The sequence below is a fragment of the Acipenser ruthenus genome, chromosome 13, assembly GCF_902713425.1.
Source record: "Acipenser ruthenus chromosome 13, fAciRut3.2 maternal haplotype, whole genome shotgun sequence".
NCBI classification, from domain to species: Eukaryota; Metazoa; Chordata; class Actinopteri; order Acipenseriformes; family Acipenseridae; genus Acipenser; species Acipenser ruthenus.
In genome coordinates this window covers 7,481,164-7,502,487 of record NC_081201.1, presented here as the reverse complement: position 1 = coordinate 7,502,487, position 21,324 = coordinate 7,481,164, and the positions used below count along the sequence as shown (strand labels likewise).

The 21,324-nt window shown below is 37.7% G+C and overlaps 1 protein-coding gene and 2 pseudogenes across 3 annotated transcripts; 2 read left to right on the top strand and 1 right to left on the bottom strand.

The window, feature by feature from the left end:
• Positions 1 to 2,838: 2,838 nt before the first annotated feature.
• On the top strand, positions 2,839 to 8,934 carry LOC117418341 (intraflagellar transport protein 70A-like; annotated as a pseudogene).
• Positions 8,935 to 9,103: 169 nt separating this feature from the next.
• LOC117418496 (UPF0764 protein C16orf89 homolog) lies at positions 9,104 to 14,182 on the bottom strand. Of its 3 annotated transcripts, none has more exons than XM_034031622.3 (8): positions 13,874 to 14,182; positions 12,142 to 12,294; positions 11,617 to 11,767; positions 11,174 to 11,291; positions 10,803 to 10,965; positions 10,432 to 10,536; positions 10,143 to 10,256; positions 9,104 to 9,888 (listed from the first exon to the last, which is right to left on the bottom strand). In XM_034031622.3, exons 1-8 carry the CDS (start codon positions 14,043 to 14,045, stop codon positions 9,785 to 9,787), a joined length of 1,080 nt encoding a protein of 359 aa, XP_033887513.3. In that variant the 5' UTR covers positions 14,046 to 14,182; the 3' UTR covers positions 9,104 to 9,784. The 3 variants fall into 3 exon arrangements, with proteins under 3 accessions (XP_033887513.3, XP_033887516.3, XP_058891585.1); XM_034031625.3 differs by having other exon boundaries at positions 10,143 to 10,235; XM_059035602.1 differs by lacking the exon at positions 9,104 to 9,888 and having other exon boundaries at positions 10,172 to 10,295.
• Positions 14,183 to 18,764: 4,582 nt separating this feature from the next.
• On the top strand, positions 18,765 to 20,531 carry LOC117418340 (chitobiosyldiphosphodolichol beta-mannosyltransferase-like; annotated as a pseudogene).
• Positions 20,532 to 21,324: the final 793 nt, after the last annotated feature.

The window sequence follows — 21,324 nt, the reverse complement described above, 5'->3', positions numbered from 1 at the left end:
AAAATATATGCTCTTTAAAACCTTATGAACATTTTGCTTTGTGTAGCAGATTTTTTTCTTGGTTTGTCTCGCAGAGTGCAACAGCACGGGTTCACTGTTGACCTGTATAATGGATGAACTCTGCTCTTTTGTAACGGTAAGGATTGTGCTTATTCTTCTGTCTGTCTTGTCAGTCCAGGGCAGCCCTCTCCCTTTTGGGATACTGCTACTATCACATTCAGGACAAATTCACCCAGAGGACTACAGACTCTACTATGCCCAGTCCCTGTACAAGGCCTGCGTTTAGACAGATGCTATGAAAGCTACATTTTTTCTGGACAACCAAGGGTATCATACTAAGGTAAAGAGAAAACCTCTTCAAGTGCATATATTCTATAGTATTAGATATTTAGCTTGTGTAAATATGACTTCATACATGTGATCAATGTTTTATTCTCCACTGATAACGTGATTTACCGAAGGTGTTTTTATTTTTTTATTTTTTTTTGTGATCATTGTAGATGTGGCACTTTGATGCTGGTACTTTCATCAGCATGACACCTGGTGGATTAATGTTGTATTACATGTAATTGGTTATGTTCAATGTTACAAATCTGCATGTTGTTTCTGTTTTGTTTGTTTTTAAATTTGGAAAAAAAATAAGAGTCAATTAAAGTTAAAGCTGCAGGCAGCTATAACCGCAAGTCATGGGCTATCAACCAGGTAATCTGCATCACTAAACAGGTTGTTTGTAAAATGCAACATGAAATATTATTATTTCTTAGCAGACGCCCTTATCCAGGGCGACTTACAGTTGTTACAAGATATCACAACGTAATGTGAATGTGTATATAGCCTATAACCAGGTTTCATATTTTGAAATGAGTTCCCTGGACTGGTATGTACAATAGTATTGGTATGCATGAGTAAGATCAATTAAAACAGACCTTTTAGTAAAATACATAGATTATAACTGTATGCTGTAATGTAACCAATAATTAAATACTAAACAAAGTGTAGGTTAGTAATTCCATTTTGGTCTGGATGATGTTTTTTTTATGTAATCTGAATATTTTAAATTTGATTTTGAGCCACCATTTTCTTATCTTATGTATGTCGTGTACTTGTTTTTTATAAACTAGTTTTGAATTTTGTTAGGTGTTTCAATGCATGCTGGTCTGTTTGTCGTACAACAGTGCCCTTTGTTACTACAGTATGAAGCCCTGTGCTCCTGCCTTGAAGTACATTGCAGACATAATAGAACATGGAATTAGAGAGCTCTCACGGATTGTATTGTTTTTTGTTTGATTATATTTTTACTGCTTCTGGTTTCAATCCCTTTTAAATTTTATGGTACATGTCATTACATTTCCACCTGCTTTATTGAACAGAAATTGTGATTAATGTGACTATTTTGCAAAGACTATGATTTCAGGTGTCATTTAAAGACAGTACAGATTTAAGATTAATCTAAAGAAAATGTAATAGTTTCAAATAACTACAGTAGGTCTAAGATGCTTTGATCTTTTTGAGTCTTGTGAAACAGCTGTGTCTTTTGTGTATGTACCTTTTCAGAACAGAGTGTTGGCATGACAACAGAAGGTATCGCTCTAAGGAGTGTTGGCAACACCCTTGTGCTTCACAAAACAGCATTGATCGAAGCATTTAATCTTAAAGCAGCCACTAAGTACCAACTGAAAATCTGTATGTCAATTAATTATTTTCACGTTAGGTAACTTTAAAACAAAGAAAGGTATTTTAGACCAGCGCGCCTATGGAACTGGAATTCAAGCTGTAAATACAGATGGAAGCTGTGTTATGATTAGTGCTGCATTAACAGATTTGTTGAATGTTTTACCAGTTATGGTTTTTGTTATTTGAACCCTTTGAACATGTAATTCAAGTTAAAGTACTGACACCTGGAAAACTGGCATTCCAGTTGAAGCACTTGACAAACAGATGCTGGTTATTATATGGAGAAAAGCTAAGAGAAGCTGTGTTGTGCCACATACATAAGGACTTAAAATGAATCACCTACTACAGTTTGTTTATACCTAGTAGACCTGTTTATGCATGTGCAGGAAACCCTGATAGAGAATGCAGTAGGGCTGTGGAGAAATGGATAGAAGTCTTTTAACGAAAACAAGTATGAAGGAAAATGGATCATACCAGTATATGTGGCTTTTTTGTACCATGAGCAACATTTAAATTAAAGGTCGTCACTGGAAGACTGAATCTATGAAGGAAGTAATATTGTATGATAACCAGCACATTCGGCTGTTTACCTAAATGTGACATCAGCTTTAGAAGCCTATGCAAATGAGCTGTTGAAAGGTAGAGGTCTAGCCGTACACACAGACTGGTAAATTTAATTGTGTAAAATGCCCATTAGTAACTTCCCACTGGCTCTTGTTTGATCTTAATTGATATTAAAGCAGCCTGCCGAGGTATTTCATAATGAAAAACATTAAAGCGTCTGGGTTGGCAGGATTTGTTTGCTGTAGCGTGATAGCTTTTCACCTTTTATATAACACATAATTTATTTGTTAGGTCCTTTTAATCAAACCCCTGATCCCTGGAGATTCCAGTACTTTTTCTTTTTTTTTTTACTATAACTGGAAAAAAAAGAGGAGGAACTCTTAAGACAGTTTCCCATAAGCACACATGATTACTAGAATGAAGACATTGCATTTTCAGAATGTTTTTTTTTAAAAACAGTTTTTACTCTGTATGCTGGGTTTGCTGTGTCTTTGCAGCATTTGTGGTCTTAAGAATTTTAGACATCTGGAGGCTGTGAAACTTCAGCAATATATCCCAAGCCGCAGTCTGTATTTGTAAGGTACTACACCAGTTCTAAAGATGAGGAATGAATCAGGACTGTAAGGACATGCCTTTATGTCACCATCTGGCTACCAAATGGAAGCACTGCTGTTTATTATGTAGTAAAGTTTTTTGGCCACTATATTGACCCACAGCATAGGCCATTATGAATACAGATTGAACGAGGGAGCTAAAAGAAAGTCCATGAAATTAATGTATTCAATGCTGAAGTATTGATATCTAAAGACAATAAAAAACGGTTTATTATTATTATATATACTGTATTTGTGCCTGCACTTAAATACATCTGCAGTGCCTGACGCATATATTTTGTGTTCATATCTATCCATAGATATCTTTGGGACACGTGTGGCCCAAACACGTTTTGATCTCATAGCTGCTGACATTTAAAGCTAATATCTTGATTGTATTTATTTGTCCCATGTGATTAGGTTTACCCTATCTCATTTTTTCTAAAAATGGATCACTGCTTGTTGCAAAGACATATTAATGTCCTGTCATGTATGTGTCTTGCAGAAAATTGCTTTGCATTCCCTAGCTACTTATACCTTATTTCTACCAACTGAAACTTCAGATTATAGAACACAAGTTATATCCGTGCCATGTGGTTGACTTCCAGAAACTTACATTTAGGTTGGGAAAGCTTGCTTCTGCCCCCATGGGGTGGTTTTTAAAACAAGCTGAAAACAAGGCTTTTTATTTATAGCTTTAAGATTTCAGGCAAAACTCTTTTAAGTGTGCTTGACTGTAGGAGCTCAATCCAGCAACTCTGCAGAACCAAGCCTTGATGAATATGGATTCCAAACCCCATGAGATTTTGAGAAGTTGCAGTTTCTCCTGCAGGAGAACCCTTTCCCCCCAGAGACCTTTGGAAACCTCCTGCTCCTCTACATTAAAAATGAAGTGAGCTTATTTAAATTTACATTCATATCTATACATTAATTAATTGCAATATGATGTAATTTCTGGTGAGGCGTCTTCAGTTACCATTATCTAAAATAAGAAAGGGGTTTGGAAGACTTATTTTCATCTATAATCTTGATTTTATAGGTTATGCCGGTATATTTAGGATTTTGAAGAAAAAAACTTCAATTTGTTTAATGTCATTTTGTTCTCCGTTTTTGTCCAAGATTGCTTCAGAATACCCTTATTCCAATAACCTTAAACCCATGCTTTCCTCTTGAAAGGAAGGTACATGAACCTCAAGTCTAAATGTTGTGTAGTGTGTGACTGATAAGGGTTACCACATGACTGACTCCAGACTTGAAAGTAAGGTGTGGACCTGAATACTAATGTTCTTTATTAGTGCATGACTGACTTCTTCAAGCGTCTGCCAGCTACATAAATTATCTATCTTGGCTACTGTCCAAAACTCGTATTGCTTTCGTAATAAAAGTTTGGAAATATTATTCTCTAACTTTTTTTTTTTTTTTTTTTAGTATTTTGACCTGACTGCAGATGTTCATTTGGAATGAAAACCAGAAGACACAGGGGTTCCCGAGGACTGGGGTTGAAAACCACTGTTCTAGAACAATGGTACTCACTTGTGTCTCTTTAAGTTCATTCCAAACCATGACCTTGTTCCAATCAGGTCCTTAACTACTTAATTGAACGATTAAGCTCAGTTAGTCTATTAAAGGCGTGGTTGGGAGAAGGTTCTGGACTAGAAAAAGAGAAATCTGTAGGCTCAGTATATTAGACTATTTTATTTCGATTTATAGAGATCTGCTCCTGATTAAAAATGTTTATGTCCCTGGTTTAAAGATAGCTCAGAGTTCACTGGACTGTCATGCAATTAAGCTGTTAGTTATTTGTCTTTTGGTCCTAAGCCTTTGTTACCCTAGCTATATTGATCCCATGTCTGTCAGTAGAATGCAGCTGCAGAATGTAGCATCTGCCCACTGGCTTTCAAGCCATAATGTACTTTGTTTGCTGGTAATGGGATTTTTATAAAGCTGGCTGTTGTTGAAATGGAAATCAATGTGAAACTGTGAAAAACAGGTTCAATATTTCAGTGCAAAAGATTATTTGTTCATTCTTGCATCTAAACTCATAAGATCTAACATTTTATGGATGCAAGCAGTACATTCTCGTTAATTTTATAGACAGTTTGATGGCCCCAAAAAACCCACGTATAGTGTTGTTTTCTGAACAATGTATTCAGAGTTGTAAATTTTGACATTTGGAATCTGTTTGGATATTTCACTCCAGGCTATGTATAAATGAGAATTTTTGTTTTGTTTTGATTTTACTCATTTTATCCTGTAATGCATATTGCAGTTCTTGTTAGCGAATTCACAGAAAGCCTATGTTTTGTTTAAAAGATTAAATGAAAAACTGAAGTAACATCTTTCTGAGTGTCTGAGGACCTGTATCCTAATGCTAGTAATAGGTCCACTAATGGAAAATATATAAATGGGTGCACAGTAAATAGACCAATGTGACTCTTATTTCAGTCATGCCATTCTAGTAATGGTCTAAGTATATTACATTATTATGCTGCTGTTTTGAGTAGACATATCTTTCCTGTACTACTAGAGCAGTGTGCAGATTTGAATGGGATAGTGTTTAAAGAGCTGAGGTCTGCAAATCAGCATGCCAGACAGGAAAATGTTTATACCTAATAAAAACTAAATCTAACTTTTCTTAACTTTTATTCTTTCTTTGTTCTACTTTCTTTTTGGACACCATGATAACATGTCAAACTGCCCCAGAAGAGCTAAACTGTTTTTCTGATCATTTGTCCTCTACAGTATTTCTAGAAAGTGTTTGTGCAATCACTTCATTTTGTATTGACCTGTACAAAGATTAAAAGAACAAATGTAATTCAATTAATTTCAGGCCCAATTTATTAAGAATTATTTAATTTCAGGGGGAAATTATTCTTTTAAAAATATATATATTTGTTTGCTCACCTCAGCTGAATCACTAAATTGCCATGAAATTGCTAGCAATATTACCAGCAATAAATTGAGAAATGTAGATTAGAACTATTGCTGGCAATAACTGCCTGGTGTAAACCCACCCTTAGGTACATCCCAGTGCTGATGGTTCAGGCCAAGATCTATTGGAACCTGGAGAATTACCAGATGGTGGAGAAGATCTTTCGCAAGTTTGTGGGGTTCTGCAACGAGCATGATGTTTTGGAAACTGTGGCACACAACCTCTTCCTGCAGGAGAACAAATACAAAGAGGCCATAGGTCTCTACGAGCCCATCCTTAAAAAAACACTATGATAACGTTAGCGTTTTTAAAGTTAACTGGCTTTCCTCTGGAAATACATGTATGACAGTAAAAATGTTGCAGTTTAGTTTGGGTTTGCTACATTGTTCATTGGCGTATCATTTTTGCAACGTTTACAAAAGCCCAGATTGGATCAGAACATGAAGATGGTTTCATTTTCTCGATTCCTGCTCCCACAGGACCCAGTACTGTGCTAAAGGCAATTATGATTTTGGAATTTCTCAGGTGATTAAGAGTTTGGAGCCTTACAACAAAAAGGTAAGAAACATAATTTTTTCTACTGTTGCACCCACTAATGTTTCAATTACTGATACATTTGCAATCATACAATAATTGCAGATAAATCAATTGAACAAATGCTGTACAATTTTAATTCTGACTGCAAGAAGAACTTCGATTTAGCATTAATCATCACCTGTATTGGATTCCTGGAGTGTGAATGTTATAATAATGCTGAAAGATTGTTATACACAGTGAACCCGTGTCCTGTTCCTTATTAGAAACATTCATTGATCTCACCCCAAACCTATGGATCAAAGCAATAATGACAAGCTTTTTTTCTAGAATAAAAGTTATTTCTAACACTTGCATTCTTGCATTTAAAGGAAATAAAACAAAGGGTATGCATGGAAAAATTACGATATAGTATACAATAAATAATCTTCATATTTCCTTATTTAATTGCATAATCAAGAAACAACATCCTGTTAATGTCTACTGGGTGTATGCTGAAGTGTGATGTACCTTAACAACTTGTTGCCATAAAAAAAGTACCTGAAATAACTGAGCTCTGTCAAAGCTAAGAAAGATTTACTTACTTGTCCAGGGTTTCTTATTTATTGTTTCTATGTAATAGTGTCTGGTCAAATTAATGTTAGAAGCCCCTTAATTAGCCAACGGTACTGTTACTTTGAGACTTTAATCCACCTCACATTTATATTTATTATATGTAGAAATGTAAACAGTAGTCTTGTCACTGCATTGCAACTTAATTTCCCAGTGGATTTCTGTGCCTTCATCCAACTGGAAAGAAATTTAAGAGACCCGATTAAAAAAATGATTCTGATTGTTAACAGCTGTTTATGTCCCTTAAAAGGGAACTGTAATGGAAATGAATATATAACCATTTCAACAGAAAACATGTTAACTAAAGCTTTTGACACATTTTCAGCCTCTACTTGAGCAGTATATGGTATGAAAACCATTAAAACAAATGAACATTGAATGTATTGGAGCTCTCTTCCGTCCGCGCTTCGTGTGTCGTCCTGTCTTTGACTCGCTCTAGTCACACATAGTATTCTATTGAGAAGATGTACCGTTCCTATATTACGTACCCATTGTTTTGTTATGGCCGCCCTTTGTTGGTTGAAAGGCTTAGGCACACCAAAATACTTGTTGTTACTGTTTTTCCTTTTGTTATTTGCATTCCGACGTAATTTACTGGTGTGGGTGCCTGTCAGCGATATGACGGAACAGCGGCACCAGAAAGGATCCAATATGGCGGCGGCCTGCATTTCCAGCTGACCCAGAAAGCCGACCAAAAAATTGAAATACTGGCCAAACGCTTGACTTTTTAACAAAATCGGCACAGTGAGACACATTTGTTGTGTATACAGAGCATTTAGAGAGCCTTGTTATTTTGAGTACAGTTCCCCTTTAAGAACATCACTGAGTGTGCATGTTAGCAGCACATGGCTTTAGATCTTTTGTTTATCGTATATCTGCAAATCAGCTATGGTTATGGGTAGGGAAGGATTGCAGTAGATCACCCATTGGTGACATGCACCTATACTGGCTGTGAAAACATACAGTTAAACGTAAACTTAATTGTTAATCTTAATTATTTTTATATCATATTAAAAAACTGACTCATACCTTACACTTTCCCAAACAAGATTCTAATTACTAAACAGCTGGCTGTGTAACCCAAGAGAATTTTTTAGCAGTAGCAATTCTTATGCTTGGATCCCCATAGTTAATTATAAACTGGAAATGTGTTTACCGGAGAAATGTTGGTGTCGCTTCCTCTGTATCTTTCTAATACAGCGTTATTCTTGAGTATTGTTAAAGATGTGTTATACAGTATCTGCAATGCTGTGAAGCTAAAATTAATTCACATAAATATAGGTACCTGTAAATGTAGTCATGGTGGCCTATATTTATGATACCTTATTCACAGCCACTAAAGGCTCTGTATTTCACCACGACCATCATTAGAGATACCAACAACAGGTTTGCTATATAACTATAATCTCTTTAGAAAATATTTTTGCTGAATTTAATTGGTCTTAAGATATTCTAGGTATTAGAGATTTTAAAAACTATGCATTGAAAATGTGCTTTGATTGCTTCATTTTTATTAACAGCTTGTGACAGACACCTGGTACTATGCCAAGCGTTGCTTCCTGTCCCTACTAGAAAACATGTTGAAACACATGATCATGCTACGAGGCTGCTTCGTGCAAGAATGTATCCAGGTCCTGGAACACTGTGAAGGTAAGTAACTGTTAAATTATGATAATGACAAATGTTCACAAGTTAAAACATAGTAGGTATTGATAGCAAATGTCCAGTGGAGTGTGTCCTATGTCTAAAATTACCAGCTGGATTTGCAACGATATTGAGGTATCATGTGGAGTTAGGTGTTTTAATTTGAAGGCACCAGCTGAGAAGCTGTTCAAATGCATTGCACACTAAGAGTAATTACTTTTCTCCTTTTCTAGTTTGTGGAAAGAATGTCCCAGCTGTCACTGAGCAGCCCCTGGAGGAGGACCGAATACACACTGGAAAGAGCACGGTCGCATACGAATCTCGCCTGCTGAAAGCACTCATCTATGAAATTATCGCATGGAATCAATAACGTATTAAATACTGTATTCCATTTATTTCAGTAAAAACCTCTTCCTTTTCACACGTCACCTGTATGTTAAGCTTTTAAGATACTACTGACTATACTCATTCCCCAAAAGTTGTCAAAGCGCCTGCGTGTTTCTTCATGTTTGTGAAACTGTCAGATTATTTTTCTAATGGTTGCAGCCTGTTATTTCTTAATGCACACTTTTCAATTACTGTATTTGTTCTGCAGAACCTGAATATACTCTGAAAATGCTCAATTTATTTTTCTAGCAATAAACCATACTGTATCTCACAGCTGCTCAAATGGATTTATTTAACTCTCAAAGCAATATTTTATTTTCTACATCCAAAAGCCATTTTATCTGACAAAATCTTTAATAAATAACAGCCACTAAGTTTGTGTTACAAAAAAACAGATACAACAGGGTTTTTTAGCATAGACTTATCCAGTGTAACCTAAAAACAGTGCAATAATGCACTTGATAAACACTGTAAAACATTAATAAGGCAGTTACATTTCTACGACAATATTCAAGCCCTGAAGCGATTAATGGCTTAAAAAAGCTCACCTCGTGGGAGCAGTTCATATAACAACACCCTAGTAGATAACTGGGAGCTAGGGGAGTTTTAGTGGTAATAAATATTCCTGATCCTACATTCTATTTCAAACAACACTTTTTTAATGTTACATTTTTCATACAAAATGTCATTGTTGATTACTGGGCTACATATTATTTTATCTTTATGGATTAATACAGGATCAGCAAGCATATTTCTCTTTTCAGTGGTTACTTAATTTTTAGAGCTGACACGTGGGTAGTGACTCAAGGAAGAATCTTACAGATGAGTTTCATGTACTGTGTGGTTAAGTCAGTGGTCTTTTAGTAGTGTCCTGCTCCGTTTGGTAGAAGTTCATGTACCCTCCCAATGTACTCACTGCAACTGCAGTCATGTGGCTGGAACATCCATCTGTGAAAACAGACTGATAGGTAACGCTTCAGACAGGAACATGACAGGACAGAAACAAAGGCTGGGCACTTTAGTTTCAATACTAATATATGTTTTAAACAAGGTTCACCAATCAAACATCCAACAGCCGTAAAAATGTAAAACAAAAAACAGATACAATATAAGAAATCAAATCAAATTGCTAATCAGTTTAAATTGCAATAATGAAGTGCATTAGAGCCTCCTGTCATCAAAGTACATTTTTGTAAGTATACCCTTTAATGTTTTTTCTCTTCTCTTCACTCTTTTGTGAAGATCTGTGGTCTCAAGTAGGTTTCTCTCCAGTCTATGTGAGCTTTCCTCCTCCTCTGTAAAGATAATGAGCAATGCTGGAACACCCAATTAACTCTCTTTGCCAAACAGGTCACCTAAACAGCACAAAACTTTCACAATTCAGGCTAATAGGTCAAATGTAATTTCTTTCTCTCAGTGTAATTTTACCACCTGGATTAGTTATGATTATTTTAACTGTATGGTACATTTTTGTTTTGCTGTATCACTTACCATCTTTCCCAAAACAACCGACATCAGAGTCTTGCCATGTCAGGATGTGCCTCAGCCAGCTGGGTTTATAGAAATCAGAGAAGCCTGCCATTCCACATAGCATTACTGTAAAAACAGCACAGACCATTTAGGTTCAGTACAGCAGCCTGCTAGTGTTACTAGTTCAATGCAACTATACACATTGGGGCATATTTGTTTAGTGTTTAATCATCAATTAACTCTTTTTTTTCCCACAGGAAAGAGCACCAGTGCAAATCACATGTATGTATTTCAATGGAAACGGACCAATAGTACTGATTTATTATTAATGCTCTTTTACTAGACTGAAACCCAGCATTTTACCATTGTATGGATCAAGAGGAAACACTCACTGTTCTCCATAAAAATGTCCCGTGTCTGGATTGGGAAACCATTCTTTTCAAACTCAACGTTGCGCTTCATCATGTTAGAGCAGAAAATCGTCTTGTAGTCGCGGTCTGTCAGGTTGGCTCGGCTCTCCCTGCGCTCCCCTTGCAGTATGTTATAACACCCTTGCTGAAAACCCAAGAGAGCCAATCTGAAATAAACTGGCATTACGTGAATGATGCTTTCATAATATAAGAAATCTTTCTCTCATGCAAAATCCATCAAGGGAAAATAGAATAACAGTAATAGAGAGTAATGAGTACCTGTGAATACAAACTAGAACAAAGTGAACCCACACGCTAACACATGGACTCCTGGGTATTCTTAATGATCTTACCATTGCTCCGAACAGGAAGTACAACAGCTGATGAGACAGGGAGTAATCAGGGCATCCGAACCTCGTCATACTGTTCCTGCAGGAATTAGTGACAATGCATGGAGTCCCGTTGTCTTTCCTTCAAAAGAAAAAAATACAGCAGAAAAGTTTTGTGTTGGAGTTTTTTGGTATATCTAATTTTTCCTTGTGCGTGGAAACATAAAGACTTTGTATATGGATTGCTTAAAAACCTTACCCTTTAATATTGTATTTGTAAATATTTTATGTTACAATTTTACATTTCTTTCACCGAATGTATCCACATTTTTGCAAGAATCCAAGTCCCATAATTCAATTAAAGGCATCTCATGAAATTCTGGCCTCATTCCCTCTGCACCACTTTGATGATGCAGTGCTTTCATCTAAGAACTTCTTGATCTCTTGAGTCTGAAAAGGCATCATACCATGTTCCCAGCAGAAGGGTCATACACCTGTCACTCAGTTTCTCGTCAAAGCACTCCACTTCTCTGAATGCCGGGTAGACGAGAGCTGGGTTTGATGTATTCCACATGTGAGGAACTGTCCAAAAGTCAGCTCCCAAAATGGGTTCAAATTCTGAAATAAAAAGAAAGTAGGCATATCATGAAGCAGTCATGCATTTAAATCCTCGAAACCTGTTTGATTCAAAACACTAACTCACAGCTATTTGTCCCGACTCCACTTAGGAATACTACTGGAGATTACTGTGCCTTCTTAATATGGAAAGAAAACACAATATCTGAATTTAGTTGAGCAATGTTAATAATGATGTATGAATGGTCATGATTGATCGATAACTGCTATACCTCCCCAGTTCAAATATAAGGTAAAAATGTAATTAATAAAATCAACAGCTTGTTCAACTACACAGTTAACATGGATCTTTTTTCAAATACGGTATCATCATAATGCACTATTTTGAGGCATTTCTGAAGCTTATGCACTTTTACCTCTATAATATGTAGGATCACTCTCCTGGAGTGTAAGGGCTGCTTGGGCAATGACAGAATTCAGCCTTTTCACCAGCCTCTTCACTCTGGAGAGCTGAGGTGTGTTCCAAGGGTCTGTGTGGGGCCATCTTCTCAAAGCTTCCTCCACCTCCACTGTGAAGACAAATATGTGCTTTAGGATTTTGGTTTATACCATTTATTATTATATATATGTACATAAACAGAGCATCAAAAGAAAGTTATCAGTATTATAACACATTAATTTTCGAAAAATTGATGATGGGCACTTCCGAAATGTTTTTGGTTTCTTTTTAATCACTCGATCATTCATCCCTGACCATCACACATTTGAGTGACTATGACTGAAGCATATGCACTTGATCACCTAATAAGTGAGACAGTTGATTTGACACTAGATATGGAGTGATTTCAGCTGTTGAATTGCAAGCTTGAATAAAAGCAATAAAGATAATCACAGTAATATATATATATATATATATATATATATATATATATATATATATATATATATATATATGCCACGTCTGTCAAGACAGCAGTGCCTTTGTGCAATTGGCATGTTGCAGGCTGGACTAGGGCAGCGTACTATGGCTCGCCATCTTGGGTGCTCACAGCCAGCAATTTCAAACCTGGCGAGACGGTATAACCAGACACACTCTGTCAATGACAGGCCACGAACTGGGAGGCCAAGAGTCACAACACCTGCCCAAGATCGACAGATCAATTTGCAGCATCTTCGTGATGTCAATTGTTAATCAACACAATAAAAAGTCACTGCACCTGCTCTAAAACAGTTTGTCATTTTTCGATCACATCTAGTGAATTTTAAACAAACATATTTGTTGCATAGGGGAGCAGCACTGAATGAAAGTATTCATCTTAATACATAACATTAGGACAGATTATGGTAGCAGTCATGAAATACCAGTTTTGAAAAAAAAAGTAATTACTTAAGAGATTTCAAACCTATTAGTGGTAAATCTGTCTGTGTCAGTGCAAATGCTGTTTCTGCTAGCTGAAGATAATGTTTTATAGAGTAGACTGGTGAGTTCATTTCAGTCAAATAGCAAAAGGAAGGTGTACACATGAAAGAGATGGGTTTCAGAATCTGATTCCAACTCTTGCAAATGACTATAAGTAAGTGCAAAGCTTTTATGTTCCAGTACAGGATCAATACACATAACTCAGTCAGTTACTCATCTTTTTTTCTTCGCCTCTTATTTTATTTAGGTTCTATAAACAACCTGATGCTTCATACAGTATTTGGCAACCCCGTGAAATATTGCCACAACTTAGAAATATATTCAAAGGCAAGAATGGCATTACTAATATACATAGTTGTGCAATCGTTAAATACATAACTATAACGAAAAACGAATTATGATCGTTTCCATCTTTTACATCAGACAACATCATCGGCTAGTTTCACAGAGCGCTAACGCTTATATTGGTCTAACTTGCCTAACATTAGGTAGTTCAGGTTTAGTGCTAATCAGGGTCTGTGAAACCAGTCACATAAATGTTACCTTTAGAACAAAAAAATGATGGAGAAAAATTATTATGTAGGGAAACATTTCATTTTCAGTGTAGATTTCTAGTGAATGCCCCACACTACCGTATTTGTTTATTTATTTATTTGACAAAACACTTTAATGCATTCACACATGGCATGTATATTCAACATTAGGTTTAAACGCCAGATGTTACTTACCATTCAAAATTTGAAATCCCATGACCCCGTCCAGATTAATGTGTCTAAACTCATTTTCAAAGAAGACGGCAGCCTTTTCCAACGCGAGTAACACTTCGCCGAGTACTTCTTGGTGTGTGGCATCAACTGAGGCTAAAAGTAAAGCAATCACGGCAGCAAGGCGCGAGCTCATGGTAACTTTCCTAGCTTGAATCTGTGAAGCAGATGTGTTCTGTAGCTCGTCGATGATGAACAGCTGCTGCAACTGCACGCTGCACGCCAGGTTGAAGCAGGATCTGTCACGTGTTTTTTTGAGACGTGGTGGGTACCGATTTGGTGAGGTATGATGGTTTTTGGGATGGAACCGCATAACAGTCTCGCGTTTTGATTGGTCCATGTCTGTCACATGAATTTGTCAGTGGAAAAGCGTGCAGGCATTTTTAACATTGTGATCAGAGAGTGAGAGAGATCTATTTTCCACAACCTTTCCATTAAAATATAATGTGGTTTTACGCTGTACTGATATAACAAGCTATGGGTAATTACTTTATATGAATTATCATGTTATGCACGAATGTAAGAATTGGCTTTCTGTGGTGGTGTACTTTTTTCTTTCAAGTAGCATATATCTATAATCGTTTTTGCGATATATTTTGATATAAAATGTATACACAATTGCAGTTTTGTTAGAGGATACATTAGTTTATCTCTGATGTAATCACAGTTTTACATATAGACTGCCACTGTTTTCATTTACGTCGCAAATTCTAGGCTGCTTTGCTTTTCAGATAATGTCCCAAATTCTGGGCCGATTTGGTTTGCAGATAACGTCCCAATTTCTGGGCCGCTTTGGTTTTTAGATAACGTCCCAAATTCTGGGCCGCTTTGGTTTTTAGATAACGTCCCAAATTCTGGGCCGCTTTGCATTTTCGAATTCAGCCCAGTTTTGGGGACTCGGCGGACAGTCGAGCTTCTAAGTCATCCATGCACAGTTTACCGTAAACTGGATCGTGAATTCATTTGAGAGTAACCCTTAGTATATGAATCAAAGTTAATGTATTTTTTACTCTCCCCAGAAAACATTTAGGAACATGGTATACCAAAAAAAAAGACATCTCATTTGCTTATGTAATGTCCATCAATATATAGTGAGGCGTAGGGGTTTATCAGAACTTCTGGGTTTAAGAGACCAGTGCCCTTCAACAACTTCAGATAAATCCTATTGTATTGTATTAGTCAACATTTCCCTTATCTATTCCTGATAGTTTATACTGTAGGTCAGGGGTTTTCAACCTTTTTTTTAGAACTGTACACCTTCTATCTGGAGGTTTCAGCTCGAGTACCCCTTTACAATTTTCGCTCAACTGAACGGTACCTCAGTTACAATAAAATGGAGAATAATCTGATGACCCCCTCCCCGTTTGTTTAATAAATTTGGGTGACAAACTGCTGGTTTAGGACAGAACAACAAACAGTAGGCTTAATTCTTAAAACTTTTAACTACAAGTATTTGGATGCACAGAATTAAAAAGACAAGTATTGGGTTAGGAGCACACCTATATTTTTGTAACTTTGACGGCCTTTTTTAAATTTTGACAGCCTTTTGTAAAAGTGAAGGCCTTTTGATACCCAGCATACACTGCAATACCCAGCAAAGTTATACACTGATATTCTGATAGCATAGCAATTCAAATGAAGTTTGTAATTGGTTGTGTTCCTCAAATACACAATAAAAAGTGATATTTATAGGGTATACAGTTATACAGCGATACAGTGGTTTCGGACATCTAAGAACAGGTACTGCGAGCATCTGGATTCATACCCAGAGGTACTCAGTAGCCTCCTAGGACATTCACAGCTTGTTTGACACCCTCTTGTAGTTGCCCATTTCTGCATATAAAGCAAAATGCTGTTTGTCAATTTCTCTTTTTTCTTATAAATCAGTCTTTGCAGGAATCATTCCAAAAACACTTGAATCAGTTAGGGACTACCAGTCTAACACTACAGGCCTTTAAATTGCAGTACCAATTTGCAAGTTGCTAAGTGGTTGCGTTCCTCAAATTTGCATTGCAAAGTGATATTTTAAAGAATAGGGTATATAGTGCTTTTTTTCACCTCTGCTCGCTTTTGGTGCAAAACTATGCTCCGATACACTCAAGCTGATACTGTGATCACAAAACACTTGGAATGGACTTAAATTGGTGCTTCTGTTGAATAAATACACTACAAAATGAGAACATTTCAGGTCTTATATATAATGGACATTTTTTGTATGTATTTTGCTATAGGAAATCGCAGTCGGGGCGAGGGGGTCCTCCTGTCGTACCCCATGAGTCCACAAATCCTTGGCCAATAAACTCGCTAGTACTCTCTTTAGATGCACAACAGTCTTAGCTAAAGAAAATGGGTTCCTTCGAGTTCGTATGACCCACGACCGCCATTGGCCGAGCCTTACCCCAATGGTGTTTTTATAATGGGATTTGCCATAGGGAAGGGGGTGGTCTCTTATCGTACCCGTATCTCCACGACCCCTGGGCCAACGAACTCAGAAGGGCACTCTTTGCGTGCACAAGAGTCTTAGCTAAAGAAAGACATTGGCCATGGGTTCATACGCCACCCCACCGCCAGATGGTGGGCGTTGCCCCAAAGGGGTTTTATAATGGGATTTCCCATAGACATTTTTCAGGGTGTTATATCTTGGGTTCCGGGGGTCCCCGAGACTTGAAAATCGGTACAGAGGTCCACCTCGGGGCCCCTGTCGATCCCTCCAAGTGACGTGTCCCCAGCTAGAAAGGACACCAGTTTAGACTTTTTTTTCCAACCTGGAGCTCAAAAGCTTTTGGAAATGCAACCTTGACATGCCATCATGCTGAAAATGTGTAAATTTGTTGAAAATGTAGCATTTGAAAACGGGTGGCTCCCTGTGAAAGAGGGCCCCCAGACATGACCCTAGGAAGTTCAACCCGGTTTCTAGGCCCCAGGGTCATGGAGATATGACCTCGAAAAGGGTAGTTTTTGGACATTTTTGACAGGGCGTATCTCGGGTTCTGTGGGGGTTAGGAACTTGATTTTATTTTTGTGGCAGGGCCCCATGGGGCCCCACACAAGGAGTCACCATTTTCATGGTTCAGATGCCAGGACGGCTTGGCAAAGTGAATTTTTTCTTCATGACATGAGTTTTTGGGTGAACCACCACACTGTTTTAGGGGGTGGTTTGGGGTGCTCCCCTGAGTCTATATCACTTTGAATGGTGGTTCTGCGTGCTCTGGTTCGAGAGATATGACTGAAAAAGTGTTTTTTAACACTGCCATAGACATGAATGGGGCTGAATACCCGAAAATATATTTTGCAAAGAATTGCTATGGGGTTGCATGGTGGTGTGTGCGTGCAGGGGTTGCATGGTGGTCTGTGCATATAGGGCTTGCATGGTGGTGTGTGCATGTAGGGGTTGCATGGTGGTGTGTGCTTGCAGGGGTTGAATGGTGGGTGTGTGCGTGCCGGGGTTGCATGGTGGTACACGTGTGTGGAGAGGAATTTGAGTGCAGGTTTTGCGCAAAAGAGGGGCGGGTAAAAGACTGGGAAGGGTAGAGTAAAAGAAAAATTACTACAATCATTTATTTTCACTATTAGTCTTTAATAAAGTAGTCTTTAATAAAGGAAAACGACTGCTTTAATTAATTTTCACGTATCTATTTCAGTGCAATGTAGTTTCTACATGTAATAAGAAATACATTTTATTTGTATTTTCATAAAAAAAAAAAAAAAAGATTTCTGGGGAGAGTAAAAAATACATTAACTTTGATTCATGTACTAAGGGTTACTCTCAAATGAATTCACGATCCAGTTTATGGTAAACTGCATGGATGACTTAGAAACTCGGCTGTCAGCTGAGTCCCCAAAACTGGGCTGAATTCGAAAATGCAAAGCGGCCCAGAATTTGGGACACTATCTAAAACCAAAGCGGCCCAGAATTTGGGACGTTATCTAAAAACCAAAGCGGCCCAGAATTTGGGACATTATCTGCAAACCAAATCGGCCCAGAATTTGGGACATTGTCTGAAAAGCAAAGCGGCCCAGAATTTGGGACGTAAATGAAAACAGGGGCAGTCTATATATAAAACTGTGATTACATTAGAGATAAACTAATGTATCCTGTAACAAAACTGCAATAGTGTATACATTTTATATTAAAATATATCGCAAAAACGATTATAGATATATGCTACTTGAAAGAAAAAAGTACACCACCACAGAAAGCCAATTCTTACATTTGTGCATAACATGATAATTCATATAAAGTAATCACCCATAGTTTGTTATATCAGTACAGCGTAATACCAAATTTTATTTGAATGGTAAGGTTGTGGAAAGCAGATCTCTCTCACTCTTTCTCTCTGATCACAATGTTAAAAATGCCTGCACGCTTTTCCACTCGTGTGACGACATATTCATGTGACAGAGATGGACCAATCAAAACGCGAGACTGTCATGCGGTTCCATCCCAAAAAAACCGGGCCTGTGTCATACCTCGATTTGATCTGACTGGTCTGGATGGGTTTTTTTCAGTTTTTAAATCTTTAGTTTTATAACTACTAGTCTCCTATGATTGTTTGCATTAATTACTGTATAACACTTAATGCAACCATTCAAAGATTTTAAGACCTTTGCTGTGCGACTAATGCACACATGTAAAAAGAGCAACACGATTTTCAAAAAGGTGTCTCACGCCTCTTACATTAACAGGGATTTTTTAATGCAATATTGAAATACATACTATTATGTACAGATCTTCCAAACTTACAGGGATAAATTGAAAAACATTTCCAATGCTTTAGGTGGAAATTGAGTAACTCGCTGTATTACTAATACTATACTAAACAAAACAAAACTACAACAGGTGATGAGGGTAAAGATGGACAGTGCAGATTGTAAATGATGTATTAATATTTAATATGCAAGCAACAAAAACAGCGTCGCGTAAAAAAAAACTATTAAGTGTACTGCTCCCTGCATGTTCAGTTATAACAGAAGCGTCGTTATAACTCTACTGTTTAACTTGATGTGCTTTTAGTTTGTGTTCTACAGTTTAACACTGTTACATAAGTAATAGTGATAAACTATGATTAACACATAAGGATTCGATATTATGCCATCCTGCTTTACGTAAACACGCAAAGATAGCATGATGAACTTTACCGTATATAAAGTTACCTGAGAGCACGCGTTTGGTAACCCAGGCATCTAACGCGTGCAGTCTCAATGTATGCGTGCTGGTTCTGGGAGACATCGGACGCAGCCCCAGAATGCAGTACCATTCTGCGTCCTTCAGCAAGCACGGATATAGCATAACATTAGTTGGCTTTCTTGGTAAATTTTAAACTCTGTATATAGATATTGTTTGTTTAAAATATTGAGTGTGGCTGTGGGTACTCGACAAGTTCTCATTGAGCTTTATTTAACATGTATCTCAACTTTGTCACACTATCAGCATTGCAACTAAGTTTCCAAACTAAGTTTTCGCTCGCAGCGCACCAGCGACCCCTGAGGACTGGCCGGGCGCCTGCAGGCTTGCCTGTGAAACTGCCCAGAGTTGCGTTGTCCTCCGACGCTGTAGCTCTGGATGAAGACTTTTCCATTCTTCTGAAGGCTCTAGAAAGTAGGAACAGGCATGTCTTTAAATCTTTCAAAATGGTCAGTTCTAAAAACAGATATTCAAGTCTGGGATGCAGTTCACCTTTAACAGATTGTTCTGTATTTATTTATTTTTTAAACAGATTATGAACCATTCATTAATGATGGAGCCACGTTGCCTTCATTGGTCTGTGTCATAATTATAACAAATCTCCATCCTTGCATCTGACATCCTGCCCTAGCCTTTCCACAACCAACATGAATAGGTGTCGAGCACCACACCATCGTCATGTGTACAACACAAGCCAGCACAGACATGGGAATTTAAAAACACTTGTTTTTCAAATGCTGGTTTTGGTTTGTATTTTTAGGCAAAGGTCCTCTGAAAGAATACTACAAAACACTGATTGATAAAAATGCATTTCAAACATGTAGATTTGCACACCATGGTTGGAAGCAGATTATCCAGTCTTACTAAGTAAATCCTTCAATATATAAAAAGGGGTTTGCATATTTCTATTCATGAAAGAGTCGTCGTCTCACGGTTTGGTTTTGGTCATATCTGCAGGATCTGCTGACCTTGGGGTGTGCCTCTACAAGTCGTCCAGTGGCCTTGACCTGCCTATGAAGGTGGTGGACATGTTTGGCTGCTGTCTCCCTGTCTGTGCTATACATTTCCAACGGTGAGCATGAAGGACCTTTGGCATTCCACTTTCACTGAGCAAACATCATGATTTCCTTTTAGATCGTATGTCAGTCAGGGGCAGGACAGATTATTGATAAGCATATAAATGGATAACATGACATGAGCAAGTATATTCCTACATACATATAGTGTGGTGGGTGGGATCAAGACACCAGGGCGCTTCTGACGAAAGAAATGCACAGCTTGGTTGCATGAAACATAAACCTCTCTTTTCTCAGTTTACATGAACTTGTGAAGGAGGAAGTGAATGGACTGATATTTATGGACTCACAGGAACTGGCTGAGCAGTTAAAGGTATATAATTGATGATCCTAGTTCAAGGTCCTCATTGTTTTATTTGGCGTTTGATCTTGGACTCCACTTGTACTTGGATAACCCTCAACATAACTTACATGTCGAACTAGACTTTTTTGACTCAGTTATATATGCTGGGTTCAGAGCTTATATAGGCTGCAACCAAGATCCTCCTTTGTTTTGCACCTCCAGACACTGACTTTCCCAGCATTTACTGCAAGCAGAGCACCTTCAGCAGGAACCTCAGGGAGTCTGGACAACTTCAGTGGGATTAGACTGTTCTTCCTGTTCTGATGGCTAACACTGCAGCAACACTGAAAGGGGCCCCAGGCACCCAAACGTGAGAAAACCAGCTGCTGGAGCTGATTGCAGTGTGTACATACAGGCATCTCAGTTTAAACAGCCCTGCCTTACCCACACTCAGTAACAGCTACTTTATTACTTCCTATTATTCTCTACTTCAGACCAACGAACCATGCTGTATACAAAACTTACAAAGTTGTATCTCGATTCTGCCTAATCTGTGATCCTGGGAGCATCAGATTATGTGGTTAATTGAATGTTTAAAAGGAGTATGGCACAGAATGAAAGTATGCTGAACTTCATGTTACAAGCAGAGTAATATTATACTGGAACAGAGCATTTCCAATGATGTTCACAATTATATTCGGATAATAGTTTCCGTATCAATAGCCTTTCAGACTAGGTCTGCGGGACTTTAGCCATGTTGAAGCTGGGAGGTATAACAGCACCACTAACAGGACCAGTGTGACATGCTTTAGCAGTTCTGGAAGTCTTCTGTTAATACAGATTGCTAGATGACCTGACCGAGGCTACAATG